The sequence below is a fragment of the Hydractinia symbiolongicarpus genome, chromosome 15 (genome assembly GCF_029227915.1).
Source record: "Hydractinia symbiolongicarpus strain clone_291-10 chromosome 15, HSymV2.1, whole genome shotgun sequence".
Classification (NCBI taxonomy): Eukaryota; Metazoa; Cnidaria; class Hydrozoa; order Anthoathecata; family Hydractiniidae; genus Hydractinia; species Hydractinia symbiolongicarpus.
The window spans coordinates 11,039,343-11,062,052 of NC_079889.1; the positions used below are offsets into that span (position 1 = coordinate 11,039,343).

A 22,710-nucleotide genomic window follows, 5' to 3' on the forward strand; every position below is an offset into this window, starting at 1 on the left:
AAGAGATTTGTGCTTGTTAAGAGCCACTGGTCGACTGAATATATTTCCGTTGTAAGACCCTGTATATATAGTAATCGAGAGCGTCAAATAATCAAGACAAATTTCGGATATAACAATTCTCACGGTCAATCGAATATCCACGTTCACTGTCACACTGAATTCACTTCACTTGTCAATAACACAGTAGATTTTTATTGTATAATGTTCTCAATTCAAATTGAAAATAACTGTTTGCAAGAGAAAGTTAATTAAAAATAAAAATATCATTTTTACTTGGGTTCAACACAATGTAAACACAGCTTTAACGATATATAGCTATTGACTCATCATGCGATTACTCATTTAATTTTTAAATTGGTTAATTAGCCTTTTATTTGTCTTAGTTCTTTTTTGTATACTTAATTTATATATACAATTACACGATAAAATGGTAAACAAAGAAAGCGATGCATCTATTATGAAAAATCATTATGATCCCTCTGAAGATATAAAAGCTGCATGCAGCGCTGCTAAAGCATAAAATGACTTGCTTAAAGTAGAGGAAGTCAAAGGTCGAAGTAAGGCACTGCATGGGATTCTTTTTGCATGAGCACGTACTATAAGTAGGACCCGATGGAATGCTTATCCAAGCGAACGTAATATTTAGATTAAAACTTGAGAAGATATTTTTGACGAGATAGTTGTTTACAACAGGTAAAAAGTTTTTTTTATGATTTCTTTTAGTGAAATATAGGACGTATTATAGGTCGTAATTCTTCTTCTTTTTTATGAAAAAGTCAATCACCGTTAACATGAAAACATAAGGCCATACATTTTGGTTGACACAAGAAACCTACGCAGAATTTGTTACTCTATTGAAATAATACAGAACTACTTGCACATACAGTGAACTTTCTCTATGTCCACCTTGCCAGATAGCGGAAATTTTGTTAGAATTGAAGAAATGATTTAAGGAGTTAATATTTAGCAATAAACTGAAAATATTTGTTTACGAGATGGAGAAAGATCACTGTATGTAAATTTGCAGATAATTTTACTTACTTTAAAAACCTAAAAATTCTTGGGGATGAGGTTGCCTGTTGTCCAAGTCATCTACTGGTAAGATTTTCGAAAAATAATTCATAAACTGATTATAGCACGTTCGTATATCCAACCAAAAATACGAATTTATCATAAAAATATCAAATGTGTGATTTGTTATCAACCTCGACCTTCCGGGCTTTTTTCTCTTTTCCTAATATCGTGACAGCGGAAAAAGACAGACAGGGCCCTGTGATCGAGGTTTATATTTAAATGTACTATATCTACCTTTTTGGTAAACAAAAAGTCGGCAAAAAATTAGTCGGCAAAAAAAGGTCGGCAAAATATTAGTCACTTGCACAAAATTTAATCACTTTTTGCGGACTAAATATTTGAATTTAGTCACTTTTTGCCATTAATTTCCATCAAAAATAATCCAGAAAGTTTATTTATAGGGTTTTTTTAAAAATAAAACAACAAGAATAAAACTGATAAAAATTAGCAACAAGAAAGAAAACGGCAAAAACATTGCAAAATAGAAATCGGCAAAAAAGTTATGTCGGTAATAAAAAAGTCGGCAAAAAAGTTATGTCAGTAATAAAAAAGTCTGCAAAAAAGTTATGTCGGTAATAAAAAAGTCTGCAAAAAGTTATGTCAGAAATAAAAAAAAGTCGGCAAAAAAGTTATGTCGGAAATAAAAAAAAGTCGGCAAAAAAGTTATGTCGGAAATAAAAAAAATCAGCAAAAATGTTTGGTCGGTAATAAAAAAGTCAGCAAAAATTTTAACATAACTTTCCGTTAGGTACATACGTAACTATGTAGTTGACTTTCTTTTAGGTTCATACAGAAACATGGCGTGGTTTAAAACATTTCGCAAGCAAAAACACGATGCCATGAATCGGTCAGGATTGGAGTATACTAAAACAGATCAAGAAGAAGAAGATCATTTCATGGCGAAACATACACATCAATATACTCCAGACGTAAAAGACCGCAAAGGCACGATACATCGCGAAAGAGCGATCATGGGTTACGAAGACACCGTAAGAGCAGCGCGCAAGCATCATGTCGATTCTTCGCCAGTGTTTGTAGAAAGTGTGAAGGGGAAAATATTTATGACTGATTATACGGAGACGATTAGGATTTATAACACAAATGGAAAGAGGTTACCAAGTGTGCACGCAGAGAGTCAACATTCAATGTTATCAGGAATGGCAATCAACTCTACAGAGAAGAGTTTGTTTGTATGCGACGCCCACGCTAAAGGACAAGCACGTGTTCAGATATTTAACATCGCTGATGACATAACTCCGGTAGTCTATTTGGGTCACGGATTATTTCAAGCTCCGCATGGCATTACAGTCACAGATGACAATCGCACATTAGTCACGGATGTTGAGAGAAAAGAAGTTTTTATAATTCAAGATGACGGTTATAACGCTCTTTGCTTTGGGGGACCTGGTCGTCGTCCGGGTCAATTTTCTTTCCCCCATGACGTTATATATGATGCCCAACACCGGCGTGTTGTTGTGTCCGACACACATAATCACCGATTGCAGGTTTTTAACGATCAAGGCCAGTTCTTAGAGGTTATCGAGTTTGATGCGGATGGAAGCCGGTTATTTAACTACCCAACTGGTATGAAACTCGATCCGGTCGGCAATTTATTAGTGTGTGAGAATGGCAGCGATTCATTGAAAATTCTTGACAAAGACTATCGTCCATTCCGGACGTTATCAATGAGCAGTATGGGACTGAAGAATCCAACCTCGGTAGCGGTGTTGCCATATGAAAGACTGTGTGTTTCCAGCCGGGAACAATCATGCATCGTCATTTTTTAAATCATATTTCTTTTTATTTTTTGTAATTTCAATTGTAATTTAAATTTTCTACCCAATTTTTTCGAGTTTGTAATCCATGGATTATTTCTCATTAGTACTTGACGTAAACCATAACATATGACGTTAAAATTGCCGCTAGACACTTCCGCCAGCTTTTGAACTTTTTAAAGTTACCATTATGAATGTGTGGGAAAATGTAGAAAAAAACGTTGGAGTTGATGATTAATCGCAATGCGAATACAAGTAATCAAAAAAAAAATGTTTTAGAATAAACAAGGACAATGTTTTTAAAATTTCCATTACTTTAAAAAATAAAAACTTTTACGTAACGTAAATTCTGTCTCCTTTGTTTTAATGTCAAAGCAAGTGAGATATGAATTTATGTTAAGTTGTCTAAAAAATTTTATTTATGTTTCTCTTCAGACCCCATTTTTACCGTTTCGTGAAATGGCCTGGGGACAAATAGATCCTTAAGATATGAGATGGGATTTAAAGCTGACGTCAGCAGCTTAAAAGTAAATAAAAATTATGTAACTTAGCAAGCTGTAAATATTTTTTCTTATATAAAAAAGATAAAAAGTGGAAATATGATGATGTTTGGTTGCTGTTCAGATCAATAAGGAAATGATTCGACAAAATTAAGGCTGGCATAACTTATCGAGCTGCGAAAATGAGATTTTTCCCAGCTGTTAAAAGTTCTTTATAAAAGACCAAGTTATCACTCAGTTCCTTGTGATATTCAAAAAATACTTTCTCGGTTTTGGCTCGAACCTTCCCATTTTTTGCTGAAACTTTCTCAATTATAACTGATATCTTCTCAATTTAACTCAGACCTTCCAAAAGTGTTTCTGCTTTTTCGATTCAGGAAAAATAATTGGACCAATTTGGTCCAGAAAAAAAATAGCACTCTTCGACAGTGTAATAGCTATAGAACAACATCGAAAGGGCTTATGTTTTCCATTTTTTTTTAATTTTCAGATTAATTTCTAGATGTATTTGTTAATGTGGCAGATACTTAGTAACCAGTGCCTCTTACGAAAATTGAAGTATATTTGACCAAGTCTCGTTCCAAGGGTTTCTTCACATTGATTTCGTCCTAATACAAAAAACATAAGGAGTCCAGTAAAGAGGTTTGTTTTAATGCAAACATTCACAATGGTGAAATATTATATTGACATATGGAAAAGATGAGGCCAGGTGTTACATTCAGGAGCATGCATCTATATTTATGACAATACGTGCTATGACTTCGTATAGCGACATGTATACTTTAAAATATAGATTAGTGTACACAAAGCGATTTAAATCTTTTCAAAATTCATGGGACAACTTTGGTCCCAAACTGAGTTGGTTATAGCTGCGTTCTTCTTTTCCAGAAGATTCATCGTGATCTTAACAAGGTCTTGGTAAAAAACACTGCCAATCTCTGGTTTGACACAACACATCGACACAACACAACGACACAACAAACAAAGAAGGAGTCAGAATGTCTTGCTGAAAGCAGTGAACAAGTGGGAATGTCTCGCTGAAAGCATTGAACAAGTGGGAATGTCTCGCTGAAAGCAGAGAACAAGTCGGAATGTCTCGCTGAAAGCAGTGAACAAGTGGGAATGTCTCGATGAAAGCAGTGAACAAGTGGGAATACAACAAATTTTTTGACAAATTCAAAATGACCTGATATACAATATACAAACAGCTTACATAATCAGTCCGGAACTGCAAATACTGGACTGGCAAGAGACCCTGGGAGGGTATAAATAACTGATGTCCCCGAGCTTATTACAATAATACAAAATATTATTCATACAAGCAAGCGTAACGTTCTAATGCACGGTTATCAGTGGGAGTAGTGCGAAAGCTTTCGCATTTTTAAACAACGTAATCTGTATAGACACAACAATTACTCAATTTGACAACCACCTAGGATATCAATCCTATTCTCATGCTGGACTCTAACAGAAAAGATCAATTTACACTTTTATAGGCTCTTGCATGATTCGACTGGGGTTTAAACCTCCGACCTTTCGCACTGGAAACGAACAATCCACTACAAGGCGACCAGGTGGTTAATCGCTTTTTCACAGGTTTTTTATGACTTGTTTCAGTAAAAACTTGTAACTAATTGTTCGCCTCCATCAGAAGGTAAAATCACTGAGAAGAAAACTTGAGACGACACATGAACATTTCTTATACAAATTGATTAATCAAACTAATACAAGTGTAGACAAAATACTAGCAAAATATTGCTACTGAGAAAGAGGCTTTTGCATGACTACAAAAATGTGACGCTCCTTCAGAATTTCATATAAAAGTCGCCTGCGTCTTTCTTCTGTCGTTGTGTGTCGTAATCAAGTTTCTGGTCGTGACGTCATTGCAGTTGCGCTCATTTTTGTGAGGTACCGGTTGCATTTATGCTTATACAAGTGCCTTGGGTTATTTTCATACGCTGAACACTTCATTATCACAATAAACATTAATTTTTCATCGAAAAATTCATCCGCTGCGTTGACAACTGCATTTATAGGCTTCTGGCGTTCCCTCGATGTTACAATGAGAAGGAATATCTAAATCTACGATGGAGTGCGTTGTTTGAAAAATGGTATCAACAGTGGCGGAGAGCGTATCTTTGCGATACAATTTTAAATTCAAACAACCGGCGCACGAATCGTAATTGACACTGTACAAAGCTTTTTCGTTAGGGCGGTTCATTCTTAGCGACAACTGGTTGCTACGGAAACGCTGTTGTTCATTTTCATGATCATTTTGAAACGTATCTAAAGATAGCTTTCGTATTGCCGTTGTGGTTGAAATGAGTTCTTCTTTGTTGGGTGGAACGATACTCGAATGTGCTCTTTGTCTTTGTTGCTTTTTAACTAAAAAAAAACAAAAGTAATGCTCTAATCCAATGAAATTAAAAAATAAAACAACAACTTTGTTCCCAAGGAATTTTTTTGTAAATTGGCTTATCCTCAAGAGACCCTAGGGACGAGGATGATAGAATAACTCATACAACTTTTCTCTATGTTTTTTTATAAAGATTAGTACGTTCTCCTTTTCTCACAACTTCGACTCCTGGATTTCTTAGGGTTTTCACGTCGGATTTGAACCTTTTTAAAGGTTTTGTCGCGAAAGGAAAACGCTGGAAAGAACTAGCGTTTTTGTTATACAAAACTCTGCTTGGGTGAAGTCGAACCTGTCTATCACAGGTTCCAATTTCTGTTCTGTTTCGTTACTGTGAACCATAAACACAGTTAGTGTAGCAGACATGCTAATTATACTGAGTCAGAGCGGTTCTCGATTTTCGAAACCTCGTTTCCAGGATTCTTAAATAAAGTAGTTAACCCGTGGTTTGCCCGTCCTTTATTAGCCGCAACTGCGGTTACCATTTTGCATGACAGACAGACGCATACGGGTATTATGATACAGATGTCCAAGGATAATAGAGTCTCACAAAAAAAAAATACAATGCAGAATCTGTCTTACATATACTTCACATAAACTGACTCAAGATACAAAGATACAAGTCTTTCTGTACCAACAATTGATACACAGTGTAAAACACAGACTCACGAACCACAGCACTAACATGGAACTTAACTTCCCCCGTTAATAAGTTTGAGTGTACTATCTCTCGTCCCCAGAGCTTTTTTTTCTTTTTTATGTGCTACTTTTTTCGAGCCACATCAGAAATTGAAAAAAAGCCCTGGGGACGAGATTGTCTGTAGTTACTATTTCCTATTTATAAATTCTATCCGGTTTTTAAATTAATTGAAACCGCGATGTATTGTTCCATCTAGAACTTCGGATTTTAGAAGGCGTTTTCAAAATCGAATAAAATCTGCCTGTGAATCAACCTCATCCCCATGGGCTTTTGTCTTTTTAACATCGAAAGTTTAACCGTCGGCTGGGGACGAGGATGTTGAAATACTTACGCAATTTATTGGTGTTGAACACAAAACTTGCTTCTTGTTTGAACTCTGGCGTTCCATCGTATTTTCTGCATTTAAATAAACCGTTACGAAACGTTATATATCGACCTGCTTCGCGAGCGCACTCGAACGCACAGAACGAATCGTACCACAAATTAACCGATGGATGGAATGAACATCTTTCCCCTACAAGAAAGAGAGAAAAAACAGTCTTAGCAGTATTCTAGAAGTAGGAAAAAGGTTGTTGCCGTAACAATTTGTGATATGTGTTGTTATTGGCGATGACTTTGTTCTCCTTAGTAGTTGAAAATGTCGCAAAATATTTAAGCAACAAGCGACTTTAACACTACGGTATAATATCTGCATGTTAATACTCTTTGTCTGTGTCTGCACGATTTTATAGTCCTGCAGCGGACAAACGAAATATCAAATGACAATTGCGTGCTCTTCTGAGCTGCTGCACATAAGGAACACATAACGAGCGAATTCATCGATATATCCACTTTGTTAATATACAGCTTTTGGTTTGTTTTTAGTACTTACTTTTCAACAGAAAGAGGACAAGAAGACGGAAAAAAAAAATTGATTTGATGATGTGATCTTAAAAATTCGATTTAATCCTTAGGATGATTCACTAGTTCTTCTCGTATGTTCTTAACTTTTAAGCTGCAGTATTTATGCCTTCTGGTAGCATAAATCCTGCTAAAACACGTTGCTGATGATAGATAAACAATAATAATCCATTCAACCATATATTTTTTTTAAAAATATCTCACTAACGCTGCCCTTATTGACAGACAACAGGTTCTGGGCAACCTCGTTTCCAGCGCCTGTTGTCTCTTTTCTATAACCAGGAAGACGAGACGAACATCGTATCGCCGTCTGATGTCATAAACGATACAAGATGTCATAAGGATGAGGTTGGGTCCTGGGGTCGAGGTTAAAGTAACTGCGCCAATACTTACAAAACTTCGGATCACTGGATATTTTCTCTGCATACATTTCATCAGTCTTCCCAGCACACATTGCGAATCCTGGCATATCCACCAAAACAAACCCAACAGTCAACTCAGGTTTGGTTGTTCGTATGACGATTTTAAATTTGCAGTTCGTTGAAAGAGGAATTCCACTTCTTTCATGACTACTGCGGATTGAGATGCTCGACACTTTCCTCATGAAAGTTGTGATAGTTGATTTTTTACGTTTCGGTGCCTCATCTTTAATGGCGTCGATAGAATTTTCCATCTTTGGGGTCATGATGATCCAGAAGTACGCCAGTTAAATAGCTAAAACGAAATGTTATTGTGATTCTTAACCTCCCAGTTTATGTTCTAATTTTTCTATAGAGAGTTTTTTATAATCTATTTACCATATCTCTCGCATGATTGGGTCAATAATAATAATCATCAGAGAGTTAGGTACGTAGTTGGTACCGACGTATGTTTTGAAGCAACGCGGTTTGTGTTTGTTACACACGAAATCAAAGGGATCTTTAATCAGATGAAAGATGCCGCAGTTTGTTTAAACACTTCAATCATTCACATTTATTTCCATTTTTAAATTTGTACACGGCATGGTAAATTGGTTAAACAAATGACGTCATTTCCAACCAATCAAATATTTATATGCATACAATGTTACAAATTGGAATAAATTATTCAAATTTAAGATTGTAGAAAAAATAAACCTCACACGTTCATAACGAATTTTTTCCCGCCAATCAGCTTTTAAATACCCCGCCGACAACCACGAGGCTTTTTTGAGTGAGAATTTTTATCAATTAAGTTACACTGTTTTTTGTAAGCACAGAATTACGAATTGTGACGAAAATTTTTCGAAAAATAGTTTATGGTCCAGTCATTATACCTTTACTAACATGTTTCAGCTTCACCATTTTAAATTTTTTTGTGAGCGCGTATTACAGACCAGAACAAGTGAAATTTAGAAGCGAAAAATCTTGTTAGAATCAACAAAATATACAATTTCGACCCCAGGGCCTGTAGCGTTTTTTGATATGAAGATGAAACGCACGACAAAAGTTAGACGCGACAAAACTTAGAAGCAACTAAATTAAAAGCACAAAAAGTTAGAAGCGACAACAGTTAGGCGTTACACAAGTTAGAAAGCGACGACAGTTAAAAGCGACAGCAGTTAGACGCGACAAAAGTTATAAGCAACAGAAGTTAGAAGCGACAAAAGTTATAAGCAACAGAAGTTAGAAGCGACAAAAGTTATAAGCAACAGAAGTTAGAAGCGACAAAGGTTATAAGCGACGAAAGTTATAAGCGACAAACGTTATAAGCAACAGAAGTTATAAGCGACGAAAGTTATAAGCGACGAAAGTTATAAGCGACAAAAGGTATAACTAACGAAATTTATAAGTAAAAGAAGTTAGAAGCGACGAAAGTTAGAAGTGCCAAAAGTTTAAAGCGACAAAGTTTAGACGCACATCTACAAAAGGTTAGATTATGAAAATGTTTGCTCCCATTGAGATATTAAATTGATGAGGGAAACAAACGGTGTATCCTTTTTAATCATATACAGTGTATTCAGAAGAACTAGGAAGCCGTAATTAAACCGTAAAGTGATGACATCGCACGATAAGAATTCTCACGATTTCTAAAATGTTGCACTTGTTTCCTTCACGCTTAAAAACACAGCAAGAACATATCGTGATACTTCCCAAGTCGTAGGGGTCCTGCTAGCAAGTGGAGATAAAAATGGTGTTTTCTTTCATAAAACAAATAGATGTATTTGTACTAAAAGTTCAATGCTGGAACTCTGTGTGAAAATCATTGTTTATAATCATTGGCTAAACACAACGACAATAACAAAAACAACAACAACAAAAACAACAACAACAACAACAACAAATACCCCAAACAAAGCAACAACAACAACAACAACCACAATACCAAAAACAACAATTCTCTTTTCTTACCTACTTTCAAACATAAACCCTTACTCTCTCATCCATCGTGTTTAAAAAAGTACTGAACCTCTACAATGGAGCGTGTTCTTTCTCTTTATTCTTCTCATCCAAACCTCTGTTAAAACGAGAATCTGATAAGTGTGAGATTATTGACGCAGATGTAAAAAAAGAGAAACAAACTGGTTCACAATTGATGTAATTTATCAATTTATTTATTAATTCAGTATCGTGAGAGCAGATGTAATAAAACAGAAAAAGAGCGGGCTGTACATTTGATCTAGGAACAGCAATATTTGGGAAAATGTCCTTTTATATCAAATATATTGTTTTTCTAACGCACAATTTGAGGGACTTTTGTCTGGTTTACCAAAAAATTTATAATAATGGCATACGCGAGATAAGTGCCTGGGGCGGAATATCGTACGAGAATGCTACATCCCGAGTCCGTATTCTACAATTATTCCTAACGAACGCTGTAAATATTAACATCTTACTTTTGTACGCTATGTCGCCTCAAATGTGAATGAATGAGGCGCACATATTCTAAAAAACGTAACACCTTTGCATTATATTTAAAGCAAAAACACATTGGTGCATGTAATTTGGTGAGCACAATCGATACATTATGGTATAACACCATAAATATAAAATTTAAAAACAAAGTTAAAAACTAAAAACATAAAATCACCATCTGATAAAAAAATTTTTTTCTCAGAAAGTCGTCAAAAAGGAAGCCTTCGTAATTTTTAAGGTGATATAAAACGCCTTACAAAACGCCCATTTTGTTGACGTCACAGATTGGGTGAATATGTGTGTCAACAGAGTAATATTAGACCAGGACTTCTTACCCAGGGCTTTTTCCCCTCCTTACAGTCTTTGTTAGAAAGAGAAAAAAAACATTGGAGACGAGGTTGAGCAGGATCTATGGCCGACTTTTTCAAAACAAATATCGATTAGGGAAGGAGTTCCTTCGAGAAATTTATATATTCTTTTTTGAAAATTTTCTTAAAAATAGTGAAAATATAATCGAAAGTCTTATCGAAATAGCGTGGAATTTAGAGGACGGGCGATCCCGTGGAAGTCTCTATATTAGTACTACCTGTATCCGTGCTACAGAGACATGAACATGTGTTCAAGATTGCAGCTTTATTCCAATTAAATAACTTGCTGACAAAAGGTTCATCAAAAAACAATCTCGTTTCCATCTGTATATCTTTCATCTGTATACAACTGTACAAGAAGATTTTCTAGGCACTTCTAAATTCCTGGCTATTCAAGATTTTCCAGGCTCAAACTTCCACGAAATTTTTTCGCGAAAATTTCTTGTCGTGAAAATTTCTTCCGTTATCAGAAAATGAAAATTTTATGAGTTTTCTGACCTAATTGAAAATATGAGCAATCTTTTTGTTGCTTTGCGAGTCCATGTTTATATAACCTCGCTTTCAAACACAAAATGACAACAGAAATAGCTTGATATTAACATTTTCGTAGGTTAGACAAATATATACAATTTGAGTGATTATTGGCGGTTAAGACAATGTCTCCTTGTCGTTAAACGTAACTTTTGACGATTAAGACAATGTCCCCTTGTCGTTCAACGTAACTTTTTCCACTCGGCATCCTAAAAAACAAAAACAATTTTAGCTTGCGGAAATTTTACTAGAACTTGAACCCGCGGAAATCAACACTCGCGGAAATCAAAATTCGCGAAAATCAACACTCGCGGAATTAGTCGCTCGACAGACAAAATTACACTCTAACTTCATCGCTCGAAAAAAAAGTCGGGAAATGTACACGAATTTGGTAGATCTTATCGACGATTGTATATTTTTGCAGCATGTTGTGAGAACGAACAGCGTCAGATGCTGACCTGTATTCCGAAAACCCGTTAAACGGTTAGTCAGGAAAAAATTAGCCACAAACCTTCTGCAATTCTTATTCTGATAAAGTACGCACTAGAGTTTAAAAAAAAAAGATCGGGTAAATTTTAAACACTTACCGTAAGCGACGGGTGTTAGTTTGAACACCGTATGCAGTGGAACTCTAATGTGAGCTACTTCGTCTAAAAAAGATAGTTGTTTCCTTGTGAGCGGATAGCAAGAATAACAAAATGTTTCCTTCCTGAAAGGATAACAAGTACATTTTTCTAGCAATCAAAATGCAAGTGGAATCGACTGTAACAAAATATAGTCGATGCCTTAGGACGATCCTAATTTCCGCGTAGAGAAAATTTCCCGTTTTTCACAATTTTGAGAAGCGAAATTATAAAAGGCATATATGAGAAGTTAAGACACTTGGGAAGAGAGTTTAATTTAATGGAAGCAAAGTATTGATATATGAAAAAACTAAAAAAACTTTTAATACATTCTTCGTTATAAAAATACCAAAAGGTTTACCAGACTAGTCATTATTCTAATTTCTCTATTGTTCCAACAAGTGTCCGTGTTCCAATAAATTTACAACATTTTGTGCAGGCGGAAAGCACAAAATTGACAACGTTCATCTCTTACACGCAGTCACTCAAAATAATATAAACAAAAATAAAGGAAAAACAGCATTGGTCACACATACCTGGGTTATGATCCAAAAAGTATGCCATCAAACAGCGCACAGTCGTCTAAACACGTAAGACAGACAGTTTATAATTTTTGACAAATATATTACTACCCCGAATATCAATAATATTAAAGCATTTTTTAATAAAACATTTGATTAAATCATATTTAAGAACTACTTTGCGCATCAATAACATAATGTCTGGCGATAGGAGGATTTGATTTGATACCCCCAGAACTGGGATCCGCAGACAAACCCACTACACTACGTGTGGAAATACGTTACTTTTGCACCGAATGGTGTGTATACATTCGGATAAACTATCTGCGTAGGTGATTCTTTATTAAGGCACATACGTGTGTCTATTCTCAACAGAAAATGTTTCACCCCTATCGGACCTCCGATCATGACGAGCGAGTATAATCACATGCACGTGCAATTTATCGCAGGATTGCTAAAAATAGCAGTAGAAATACATGTAACAGTAGTGGAAACTTCTGCTGATTTATTATGATCAATTACCAAGTTCACTCAGTGGTGCGTTAACCAATAAAGGTCTTGCAAAGACAGTTTGAATGCCAGTTCAATAAAAGATTGGAGCTACGAAAGCTACACAGGAAACCCTTAACCCTATTATCATGCTGAAGGCTAAAAAAAGAATTCATGTTTTTATAATCTTTGGTACGGTTTGTTCGGGTTTTAACCTACGACCTTCCAAACTGAAAGCGAAAGCTCTACCACTAGCTCAAGAAAAAAAATCATTTTATTCTTGCATTTATACGCTGTTGTGCTGTGCGAATTCGCAAAGACAATACCGAACCTTAACAATCAGTACAAACTTCCACTCCATTTAGGACCTCTGTGAAATTGTAAAATAAAGTATAAACGGTAGAAATACGTACTCGATGTGAGATGACAAGAACGTTGTGTTGTCGTTCAAGTTCCTAAAATACAAAATATCAACATCAGAAAGACAGGAACCATCAAAATAAGTAGAAGCACTATACGTGGTCACACTCACCATAATCACTGGTTCTAATCTTGAAAGAAGATCTTGGTAAGACTAAACAGTAGAGAAACGTAAATGAAAATATAAATATAATAAATAAATATAATAAATAAATATAATAAATAAATATAATAAATAAATATAATAAATAAATATAATAAATAAATATAATAAATAAATATAATAAATAAATATAATAAATAAATATAATAAATAAATATAATAAATAAATATAATAAATAAATATAATAAATAAATATAATAAATAAATATAATAAATAAATATAATAAATAAATATAATAAATAAATATAATAAATAAATATAATAAATAAATATAACGGAGAAAGTGAGAATTACAATACGTGATGTTTTTAAAAATTGAATTCTACTTGCATCCATAATGACAGAAAATGTTTCAAATTTAACTTACTTCGGAATTTGCTAGTTGCACACATTTTGATGTGATTTCGTTTACAGAAATTGTTAAAATAATTTTCTTCTCCTTTACTACTTACTTGAAAAAACACAGTGTAGACGCAGCTTTAACTGGATTCTTACATATGGTAAGTACAACATAGTGAAAAACATTAAGTACCTCTCCGGAAGGATAGCGCCAGTGTAAATCTAACGGTCCTTTCGAATTCGTAAAAATACCTGGAAATCGTTCGGCTAATTCTGAGAATTTCGCCCCGTGGCATTCACCCTGTAAAAGAAACACTCGTGATTAAAAGAATGTTTGTTTCTGTGTCACTTCTGCCAGTTTTTTAATTTTATTTTTACCAGTGTACAGGTATCACTGAGAAAGGGATAAATATCAGGAAAAAAATTCCCTTTTTATATCCCATTTCATTTATTGTTCATAAAAAGAGTTCTTAGAAGCATAGCACTACAAATATTATTCAGACGAGAAGATGAAGTTAGTTGGGACATTTGGAAAAAATGGACGGAGAATAAATGGGTAAGAAAGTGTAGAGACTTAATAGTTCTTGGAGAAAAGCCCATAGGTAGACCCAAAAAGGGTTGGCAGGAGGTAATACGGACAAATTTGATGAAGAGGGATTTGAGTTTAGAACTTACACAGTCTAGATAAGATTGGAAGTAGGTTCACCCGATTCAACCTAATAATGATGATAGTGATGATGGTAATTTACTACATTTTCTTAGGAGCTTTTCATGGAAGCATAATTTGAGCATATGCGTCGTTTAAACGGCTTTCGTGTACAAGGCTTGGTGTTAAAGTATTAAGGTCCACGTGTAAACTAAGCCTTAATGCTTACATAATCTAAGTAATCTAAAGCTCTCCACACTTCGCTAGGTTGAGGTATATATGACGCTGTTTCTCGATTTCCAGTAAGGGAGCTCGTCCAGACCTAGAATAAAATAAAACATTGCATTATATACACATCACCTCGTGTCTTAAGGTTGCATAATAAAAAGTTATCGAGTAAACGGTTACAAAGGAGGATGCTAAGTACCCAAAATAAAAGGGTAAAGGGTCAGCTTTTCAACGGCAGCTGTTAAGGAAAAAATCAAAAGCAAAGTAGGGTTTCTTCGCAAATTTTAAAAATTCACACACAATAGGGTTAAATTTCGAAATCTTCAAACGTTATGACTTTTTGAAATTCCTTCCAAGTCTTCTTTTAACAAATGTTTTTGATTTCCGTTACTTCAGCCACACATGTGGCTACACAACATGAAGTTTGAAATAATGGAAGACATAGTATACACAAAGTATTCGATTACCCTCAGGTCTGTTAGATTCTCTTCAGCTACATACTGCTGTAACGCTTTTGCAAACTAAACAAAACAAAAAATAATTTACTTAAAGGGATCCCACGATACTTTTACAAGTTGAACTAACATGAAAGATTTGCATGAGATATTCCCAATGACATATTCAGTTTTTGGTAAAACTTTATGTGACTCCAGATTTAACTCTTTAACTATTTATTTTTCTTTTCGCTCGACCACCAACTTCGACCTTCTTTGTTAAAAATTATTAAAAAAAGACTAGAACTAGTCTGAAATTTTTTGTTTTTTCAGGTTTGCTTCTTAGATTATCCAAGTTTAAGCTTTGGTTGCTCAACTTATAAATGCAAATATTTAGTTTACACAGTTGTTTACCAGTTCCTCAAGTTTAACCCATGTTTAACCCATGTCTCAACTTGGTTGCTTATACAAAAGAATGTAATGAATTCTTATGTGGGCTATAGTTTTCCTATATGTATGTGAATACAATCTCTATAACTAAATCTATTTAATTTTTCACCTTTTTTCCAGTTTCCGTAAGACCAGAGTGGCCACCCAACTCTTTCATGACATTATATTCACACTCACCATGCTAAAAGATGAGAGAGAATAGTAGAATAAAAACAATTATATCTTTTAGAAGATGTAACCAGCAGCAAGCTTACCACAGTAACATACAATGATCGAGATTGTGCATGGATGTTCATCAAGTAATAAACCACGTGACTTTGAAGGTATCCTGGTAAAAAATTAGAACCTGACCACAACTCAGACGAAATCACTGCACCCACCTACCATAAGACAGAAATCTAAAACTAGCATGCTCAAAATATCTCCACTTGTCAGAGTCATTACTGATTTTACTCTTGTCGAAAGGAATTTCAGTTAAAATCCACGAATTTTAAAAACCCTTCTTATTTTATCAGTCAAACTCAAAACAGGACATTATATAAATACATAGCAGTGGGCAAATTCCAAAAAAGAAAAAAGTGATAGATGACTTAAGAAGAACCACAAAATTCTAGGCTTTCAGAAAACTTCCTATTTCATGATTTTAAAAAGTCAAGCAAAAAAAGGCAAATCAAGTGAAGAAGTTGAAAATACATCCTACCATTGATATTGTTCACCAAGTACTGTCTTCCACCATTGATTATCTTTATGTAAGAGAATGTTCTGCAAGGGAAAAAAATGTCATACAAAGATTTCCATCTTTGTTCTTCCTAAAAGACTATAATTTCCATATATAGGGGAGCTCTCGCCCATAAAAAAAATGCTGTTGTCATGACAAATAAATAAATTTAATTCAAATTTCCCATTCTGGAAAGTTTATTAAACCATATAATAGATGCCTGCAAGTCAAGTTATACTAATCCATAATAGTTTTTTGCGTAACTGCATATCATTGCAGATTATCGCAGTGCTAATAAACTAAAGTTTTTATGCAAGATCAGGTTCCCCAAAATTAATTAAAATATATCAAATTATTTACAGAAATGAGAAAAACAAAAAAATTCTCTTTGATTGAGCCTTCTGAATCCTAAACACTTAATCAACGTTGCAAAAATAAACAAATAAAAAATAACTTCCTTGTTTTTCTGCATCAAATAGTTACGTAGAAACCTACCTTTCTAGTTCACATTTATCTGAAATCTCTTGATATGTTTCCTCATAATGTTGCAAACGGAGTTTAAAATCTTCTGCAGCTTTTTCTTGATCAATGTGAACATAATCAGGACTATAAATTTTGAGTTCCTTAAATACAGAACAGAACAACTCAAATGTTGGCCTTTTTTATAATGTTTAATACTGGTTACTATGAAGAGTGGTCAGGTGATAAGTAAATCCTACAGTTTTATCACAGGCTAATCACAAGTAAGGAAATAACGAAGGGTTTAATGTGTTGCTAAAATCAACAAGCGCACTAGTTTATTATTTTCACGGTACATATTACTTAAAAGAACACTATAGATGCTGAACACTATAGATTCTGTAAAACGATACCATACCTCAATGAAGCCTTTAATGATTTCTGGATCATCACAAATTGACTCAATGAAGAAGGTCTGAAAAACAGCAATAATGTGAAGAAAAACATTAAAATGTATCATTCTGTTAGATTATTTATCTTATTACACTTACTTGAAATTGATTTTCTTCACAGAAATCATAAACATACTTTCTACGTTTTTTGGTAGTATTAGTAGCATCTAGAATCTACATAAAAAAGGTAGAATTTCTTTAATTTTTAACATTTTACAGTGATATCGCGTTAAGACGGTACCTTTATAGAGGACATCCCGACAAACAGTGATGCTTGGAACAGATAGATTTTAGGTTAAACTCTCAAAGAGAAATCTCTATACAGTGCACAATCATAAAACAGACACTTACAAAGGTGGAAAGTTTTTTTTGCCCAAATAAAAAGTTCTATTGTTAACATTCTCTTTAAAGTTGACAAGATAAAGTGATGTCATGTCTTTGATGTTGAAAGCCAAGAAATGTTGCCTACCATCACGGAAAATATTAAGCACGTCACCAAAATCTCAAATTCACATTTGTCGTGAAAAATCGCAAAATTCAGCCTAAAGCTAAATTTTCGGCAAAATCTCTATAAAACAGACACTCCATTAAAGCGGACAAATTTATTTAGTGTCTGCTTTAAAGGGATTCCATTGTATTTGCTTAAAGGAGAACTAACGATTCAAGTTGTGCTTAAAATGTTTTTTGGTGCCCTGGGTCCCAAGGTTTAAAGTGGCATCACATTTGCCGCCATGACAATGTGAATAAGAATTTTCAATTTTTTATTCTTAAATGTATATGGGAAGTAGTATATATACTAACCAATATCTTATTGCGGTCTTCTTTTTTCAACCAAGCAGCACCATCTTGTAATGCCTTTTCGTAAGACTGTCTGTGTGTATAAAAATATCAATATTTTTTTTCAACATTTCAAAGCAATTGGAAATAGTTCTACTCAGCGAAAACTTGAATACAATAGAATATATAAAACTTCTTAAATCAATTATTGTACATTGATTTCCAATACATCAAGAAAAACCTACAGTCTAATTTTTTCAGCTTCTACATTGTTCTTTTTAAAAAATTCATGCGTAATATCAGGACCCACTGCTTCTCTTCTGTATTGACCAACACTGACAACTAAAAAACAAACATAACCACAATATAACATTACAACATCCACACATTTTTAACAAAAAGGGGAAACAACAATGACAAACCTTTTGCACATATTCCACCCCAGTTAAGATAACGGCATAATTTTCTAGCTATATATGTTTTTCCACGAGCTGGCAACCCAACCATAACAATAACGTTGTGAATGTTAACAAAGTGTGGTCGAACACCAGGGTATACACAATGGTCTATGGGTAAAAACATAACAAAAGACCAGTTTAAATTAAAAATAATTTTCAAACATAAAATATGATAACATCAGGTTACTCTAAAAAAAGCAACTCTTTGAAACTTAGCACAATCTGTCAAAAAGAGTTGAAACACAATCGTAGCTTTCTCACAGTCAATCACGAAAGCCTATTTTCTCTAAATTTTATTTTATAAACTTTACTTTCTCCTCTCAAATATATGTAATCTTAAAACATTATTTTTCATCTTTCTAATTGTTTTTGTACATTTATGCATGTATGTGAAATGTCCAGGCTTCAAAGAAAAATACTTTAAATCATTGAAAAAAAGTAGACACATGTAATATTAATCTGGTAAACATAAAAACTACATACCTGACCTATACCGGTATTCATGATCAAATATGGTGTCATGGCGTCTTAGCAACCACTGACTATCTTTTCTTATATTTTCACTGCTAAATCTGTTCGATATTGTAAATAAAGGATCTGTCTCATCTTCATGTGATGTTGATTGAAGAAACTCCCGAACACTGATACTGGACATAACCAACCAAGCTTGTATATATGTACTAAATCTATGGTAATAAATAAAAAGAAAACTATGACATAAAATAGAAATGTAAGAAATATGCAGGTACCATTAGTTTTTCATCATGGCACAGTGTTGTACTACCCAGAGCTCTTATTGAAATTAACAGGCAGAAAAATACACATTGTAAGTCATAGACGTGACCATGTGACGTCTTATTTAAGCGTATCAATAAGTAAATAACACCAGGCAATAAATCACTTGCCAAAGTTACAATAATTTAGACTGGGTAAGCAGCCTCAATAAATAGAATATATAAGTTTATAATAGCATATTCTATTACAAAATTCAGTTTATCTAGACACATCTATTTATTAAAAAAATTTAGTAAATAGATGTGTCTAGCTAATCTTGTGTCTTTTTTTTTGTTTTTTTTTGCATTTAAAAATTCTTTTGCATCTTGTATTTTTATTAGAAATTGGATTTTAGAAATAATGCGACCCCAACTTAATTACTTGTTCTACGGGCGAAGTAGATAGTAGTTTCGGTCGGCGAAATAAAATAAATTTATCAAGAATGTATAAATGGTCGAAACAACAAAAAATAAAAAAACAAAATAAATAAACACCGGACACAAAAAAACACCGGAGGATGGTTTACGACAAGCATATTTTTCTATGTATGTTTTGCTTGTATTAGCAAATGTTAAATTAGGGAATGTCCGATTTAATGAAAGTTCATGGAAAAATAAGAATGTATGGTCAGAACAACAAAAAAAATATTAATAAAAAAGTAACAATGGAGGAGGGTGTTAGGACAACCCTTTTCTATGTATTTTTGCATAACGAACGCAGTTTATATTTTTTAGGTGCTAAGGAAAAATAATTTGTCTCACTAAAAAAATGTAACTAGTACTCAGGGTGAAAAAATAAAAATAAAAAAAAAGCATGTTAAAAAACTTGTTTTCAAAAGTAATGCAGCATGTTTTTTTGTGTTGTTTCGAAAGTTATACAGAATATACCTGTGTTATTTTGAAAGATATACAGCAGATTATATTAAGGCTGTTTTGAAAATTTATACAGCAAATTATTATTTTCCATTTAAAATAATAAAACACAAAATTTATTTTAATAAAAAAGTTAAGTGTTCTTTTAATGCTTTTTGCACAGTCTTATAAGAAAATTAATATTTAAAAGTGCAAAAAAGTTTCACGGACTATAGTTTAGTTGACAATATTTAAAGTCTTTCACGACATTAAAATTATTTATTTATTTATTTCATTTATTTATTCATTTTATTTTTTACGAGATGGGATGAGAAAATGTTTGTTTGTTGATATTTTTATTATTTTTTTTATCGTGAAAGTTAGGGTCGGGCGATCCCGTAGAACAACTAAATAAGTTAGAGTCTAATGTTTAAAGATGTACCATGACCGTCGCGATATGGATCGCGAAAGTCACGATGCTAAAAAATTGTGCAATCACGACAGCATCGTAAATCGTGCGCGACGCGCATTATTTGCGATCCACGATGTTAGGTGTCCTGATTCCGGTACTGTAGGTGTCCTGATTCAAGTACTGTGCAATATTTTGCAAGATTTTTTAAACATGTAAGTCGGATTTTGTTGTTGGATAATCCAAAATTCATGCTAGGGACAATGAAAGAAATATAAACAGATATAAATTGAATCGAGAAGAGCAATATTCAGTTAATTTCGTGGCGAATTTAACTTTATGTAATTTCAGGTTGCTAACACAGACTAAGCAAACTGTATTATTTTTGTTAGTTTTATAGGTACTTTACTTTAGTTTTTAAATTAAGTTTACTCCACTTTAGCTACACATGTCGAGTAAAACGTTTGTTTATAATTTTTAATTTTTTTAATTGGTTTACATTCTCATGAAATCCAGCTGATTAGTTAAAAAAACAATTTAGTAGCGGAATTAACTGTGACTAATTGCCACATTGTTTTATCTTTGATTTCACATTTTTGTACAGAAAATGCAGCAAACGTTCCAGATTTAACATTCAGAAGTGTTTTTATTTTTTTGATGCCTTCTGGTTTATTTGAATTCAAATGCCTTTGTGTGACAAAATGAACTGAAAATAACTTTGCTTAACCTAGGAGCCCCATTTTTCCCTACCACGCAGATGTCATAGACCTCACCACTGGAAATGTAAGCAACAGAATTTATCTATTTATTTTCTCGCTTATATATGATGGTGTGTGGTTAGTAGTGCCTGCTGTCTTCCTTTTATATCATCCATGGCACAGAAAATCTAAGCTAGTCACATTTTCTAGCTAGATACGATAAAAAAATTACTGAAGCTATACCAAGCCAGCCCATACCATAACACAAATTAGCCTTCGAAAATTCATTCCTTTTTTAGACTGCCATCTTATATACAATTTTTGATCAAAACACGAGCAAGATAGATATAGCTACCAGAGTTAACGCAAATGCGTTAACTCTGGCCTCCCTCCTCCCCAACTTCGTTAAATTGAAATGAAATGACGGATTTTGGTTATTTCGACTAATGGGTGTGCACTTTTCTTCTTTTTTAATCTATTAATAACTATTTGTGATAATCTGGTGTTTATAATGTCACTTCAGACAAGTACGCACACACAATTCGATTTACCATATGGCGCCGTAGATTAGTGGTTATGGCGCCGTAGATTAGTGGTTATAGCTCTCGTACTCTGTGCGGGAGACCGGGGTTCGATTCCTCTTGACGGCGATTCAACATGGGCGAGTGAATGTTACCATAGCCCCGGGTTAACCCAAGCCATGTGAGGGAAATTGGGAAGATGGCACACTGTGTGGGCCGTTGGATGTTGCCGGGAGTTGTCTAGTAGAGCGCGGGCTCTAATTGGGTCTGCGTAGCTCAAAATGAGCATTAAATACTCTAGGACTCTCCATCTACGCCATGGCCCCTCCTGGAAATAATAGACAGGGTATATCCCTCGATATTTGTGAGGCTAGCCATGTAAAATATGCACATCTATCTATCTATTGACGTTTTGGCCCTTGTCCGGAGCTAGTCAGGGCGCAGAGATAGATAGATAGATGTGCATATTTTACATGGCTAGCCTCACAAATATCGAGGGATATACCCTGTCTATTATTTCCAGGAGGGGCCATGGCGTAGATGGAGAGTCCTAGAGTATTTAATGCTCATTTTGAGCTACGCAGACCCAATTAGAGCCCGCGCTCTACTAGACAACTCCCGGCAACATCCAACGGCCCACACAGTGTGCCATCTTCCCAATTTCCCTCACATGGCTTGGGTTAACCCGGGGCTATGGTAACATTCACTCGCCCAAGTTGAATCGCCGTCAAGAGGAATCGAACCCCGGTCTCCCGCACAGAGTACGAGAGCTATAACCACTAATCTACGGCGCCATAAAGAAAAAAATACTAGCTAAGGAGACAAAACTTACGACTATAGCTATATGTTAATATAAGATAGTAATGCATTGTTCCCGGTGGTCTTTGAGATAAAACCTAATGCTCCCATAAAAAAAAGTGACCGCCAAGGGGGCGTTAAATAAAAGCGGACCACACGTACCAACCAGTAAAAGAAAATGGTATAAGAATCGTGGATGGCGCGAACTTGGGAAAACACTTAACCAAAAAGCTGTTTTTCCTAAGTGCTGCGATTTTATTTCTTTTTCTTATCATTAATTTGAATATACTTATAAGCCCTGAATTATATTTTACACAAAATTTTAAAAATTTATTTACACGATAGC

At 34.2% G+C, this 22,710-nt stretch overlaps 3 protein-coding genes across 4 annotated transcripts; 1 reads left to right on the forward strand and 2 right to left on the reverse strand.

Annotated features, from left to right (window-relative positions):
• Nucleotides 1–532: 532 nt before the first annotated feature.
• LOC130628950 (E3 ubiquitin-protein ligase TRIM71-like) lies at nt 533–3,452 on the forward strand. Its single transcript, XM_057442015.1, has 2 exons — nt 533–693; nt 1,858–3,452. The coding sequence occupies exon 2, from the start codon at nt 1,872–1,874 to the stop codon at nt 2,859–2,861; it is 990 nt and encodes a 329-aa protein (XP_057297998.1). The 5' UTR covers nt 533–693; nt 1,858–1,871; the 3' UTR covers nt 2,862–3,452.
• A 1,555-nt stretch (nt 3,453–5,007) lies between these two features.
• Nucleotides 5,008–9,840, reverse strand: LOC130629191 (uncharacterized). 2 transcript variants are annotated; one of them, XM_057442324.1, is made up of 4 exons: nt 9,732–9,840; nt 7,756–8,076; nt 6,794–6,976; nt 5,008–5,734 (listed from the first exon to the last, which is right to left on the reverse strand). In XM_057442324.1, exons 2-4 carry the CDS (start codon nt 8,045–8,047, stop codon nt 5,355–5,357), a joined length of 855 nt encoding a protein of 284 aa, XP_057298307.1. In that variant the 5' UTR covers nt 8,048–8,076; nt 9,732–9,840; the 3' UTR covers nt 5,008–5,354. The 2 variants fall into 2 exon arrangements, with proteins under 2 accessions (XP_057298307.1, XP_057298305.1); XM_057442322.1 differs by lacking the exon at nt 9,732–9,840 and having other exon boundaries at nt 7,756–8,162.
• A 1,348-nt stretch (nt 9,841–11,188) lies between these two features.
• LOC130628933 (6-phosphofructo-2-kinase/fructose-2,6-bisphosphatase 3-like) lies at nt 11,189–19,017 on the reverse strand. Its single transcript, XM_057441997.1, has 18 exons — nt 18,797–19,017; nt 18,278–18,421; nt 18,101–18,197; nt 17,880–17,949; nt 17,178–17,252; nt 17,045–17,101; nt 16,663–16,790; nt 16,150–16,211; nt 15,704–15,777; nt 15,559–15,630; nt 15,033–15,086; nt 14,567–14,659; nt 13,885–13,992; nt 13,300–13,341; nt 13,181–13,222; nt 12,294–12,339; nt 11,722–11,784; nt 11,189–11,343 (listed from the first exon to the last, which is right to left on the reverse strand). The coding sequence occupies exons 1-18, from the start codon at nt 18,966–18,968 to the stop codon at nt 11,294–11,296; spliced, it is 1,449 nt and encodes a 482-aa protein (XP_057297980.1). The 5' UTR covers nt 18,969–19,017; the 3' UTR covers nt 11,189–11,293.
• Between the last annotated feature and the right edge of the window lie 3,693 nt (nt 19,018–22,710).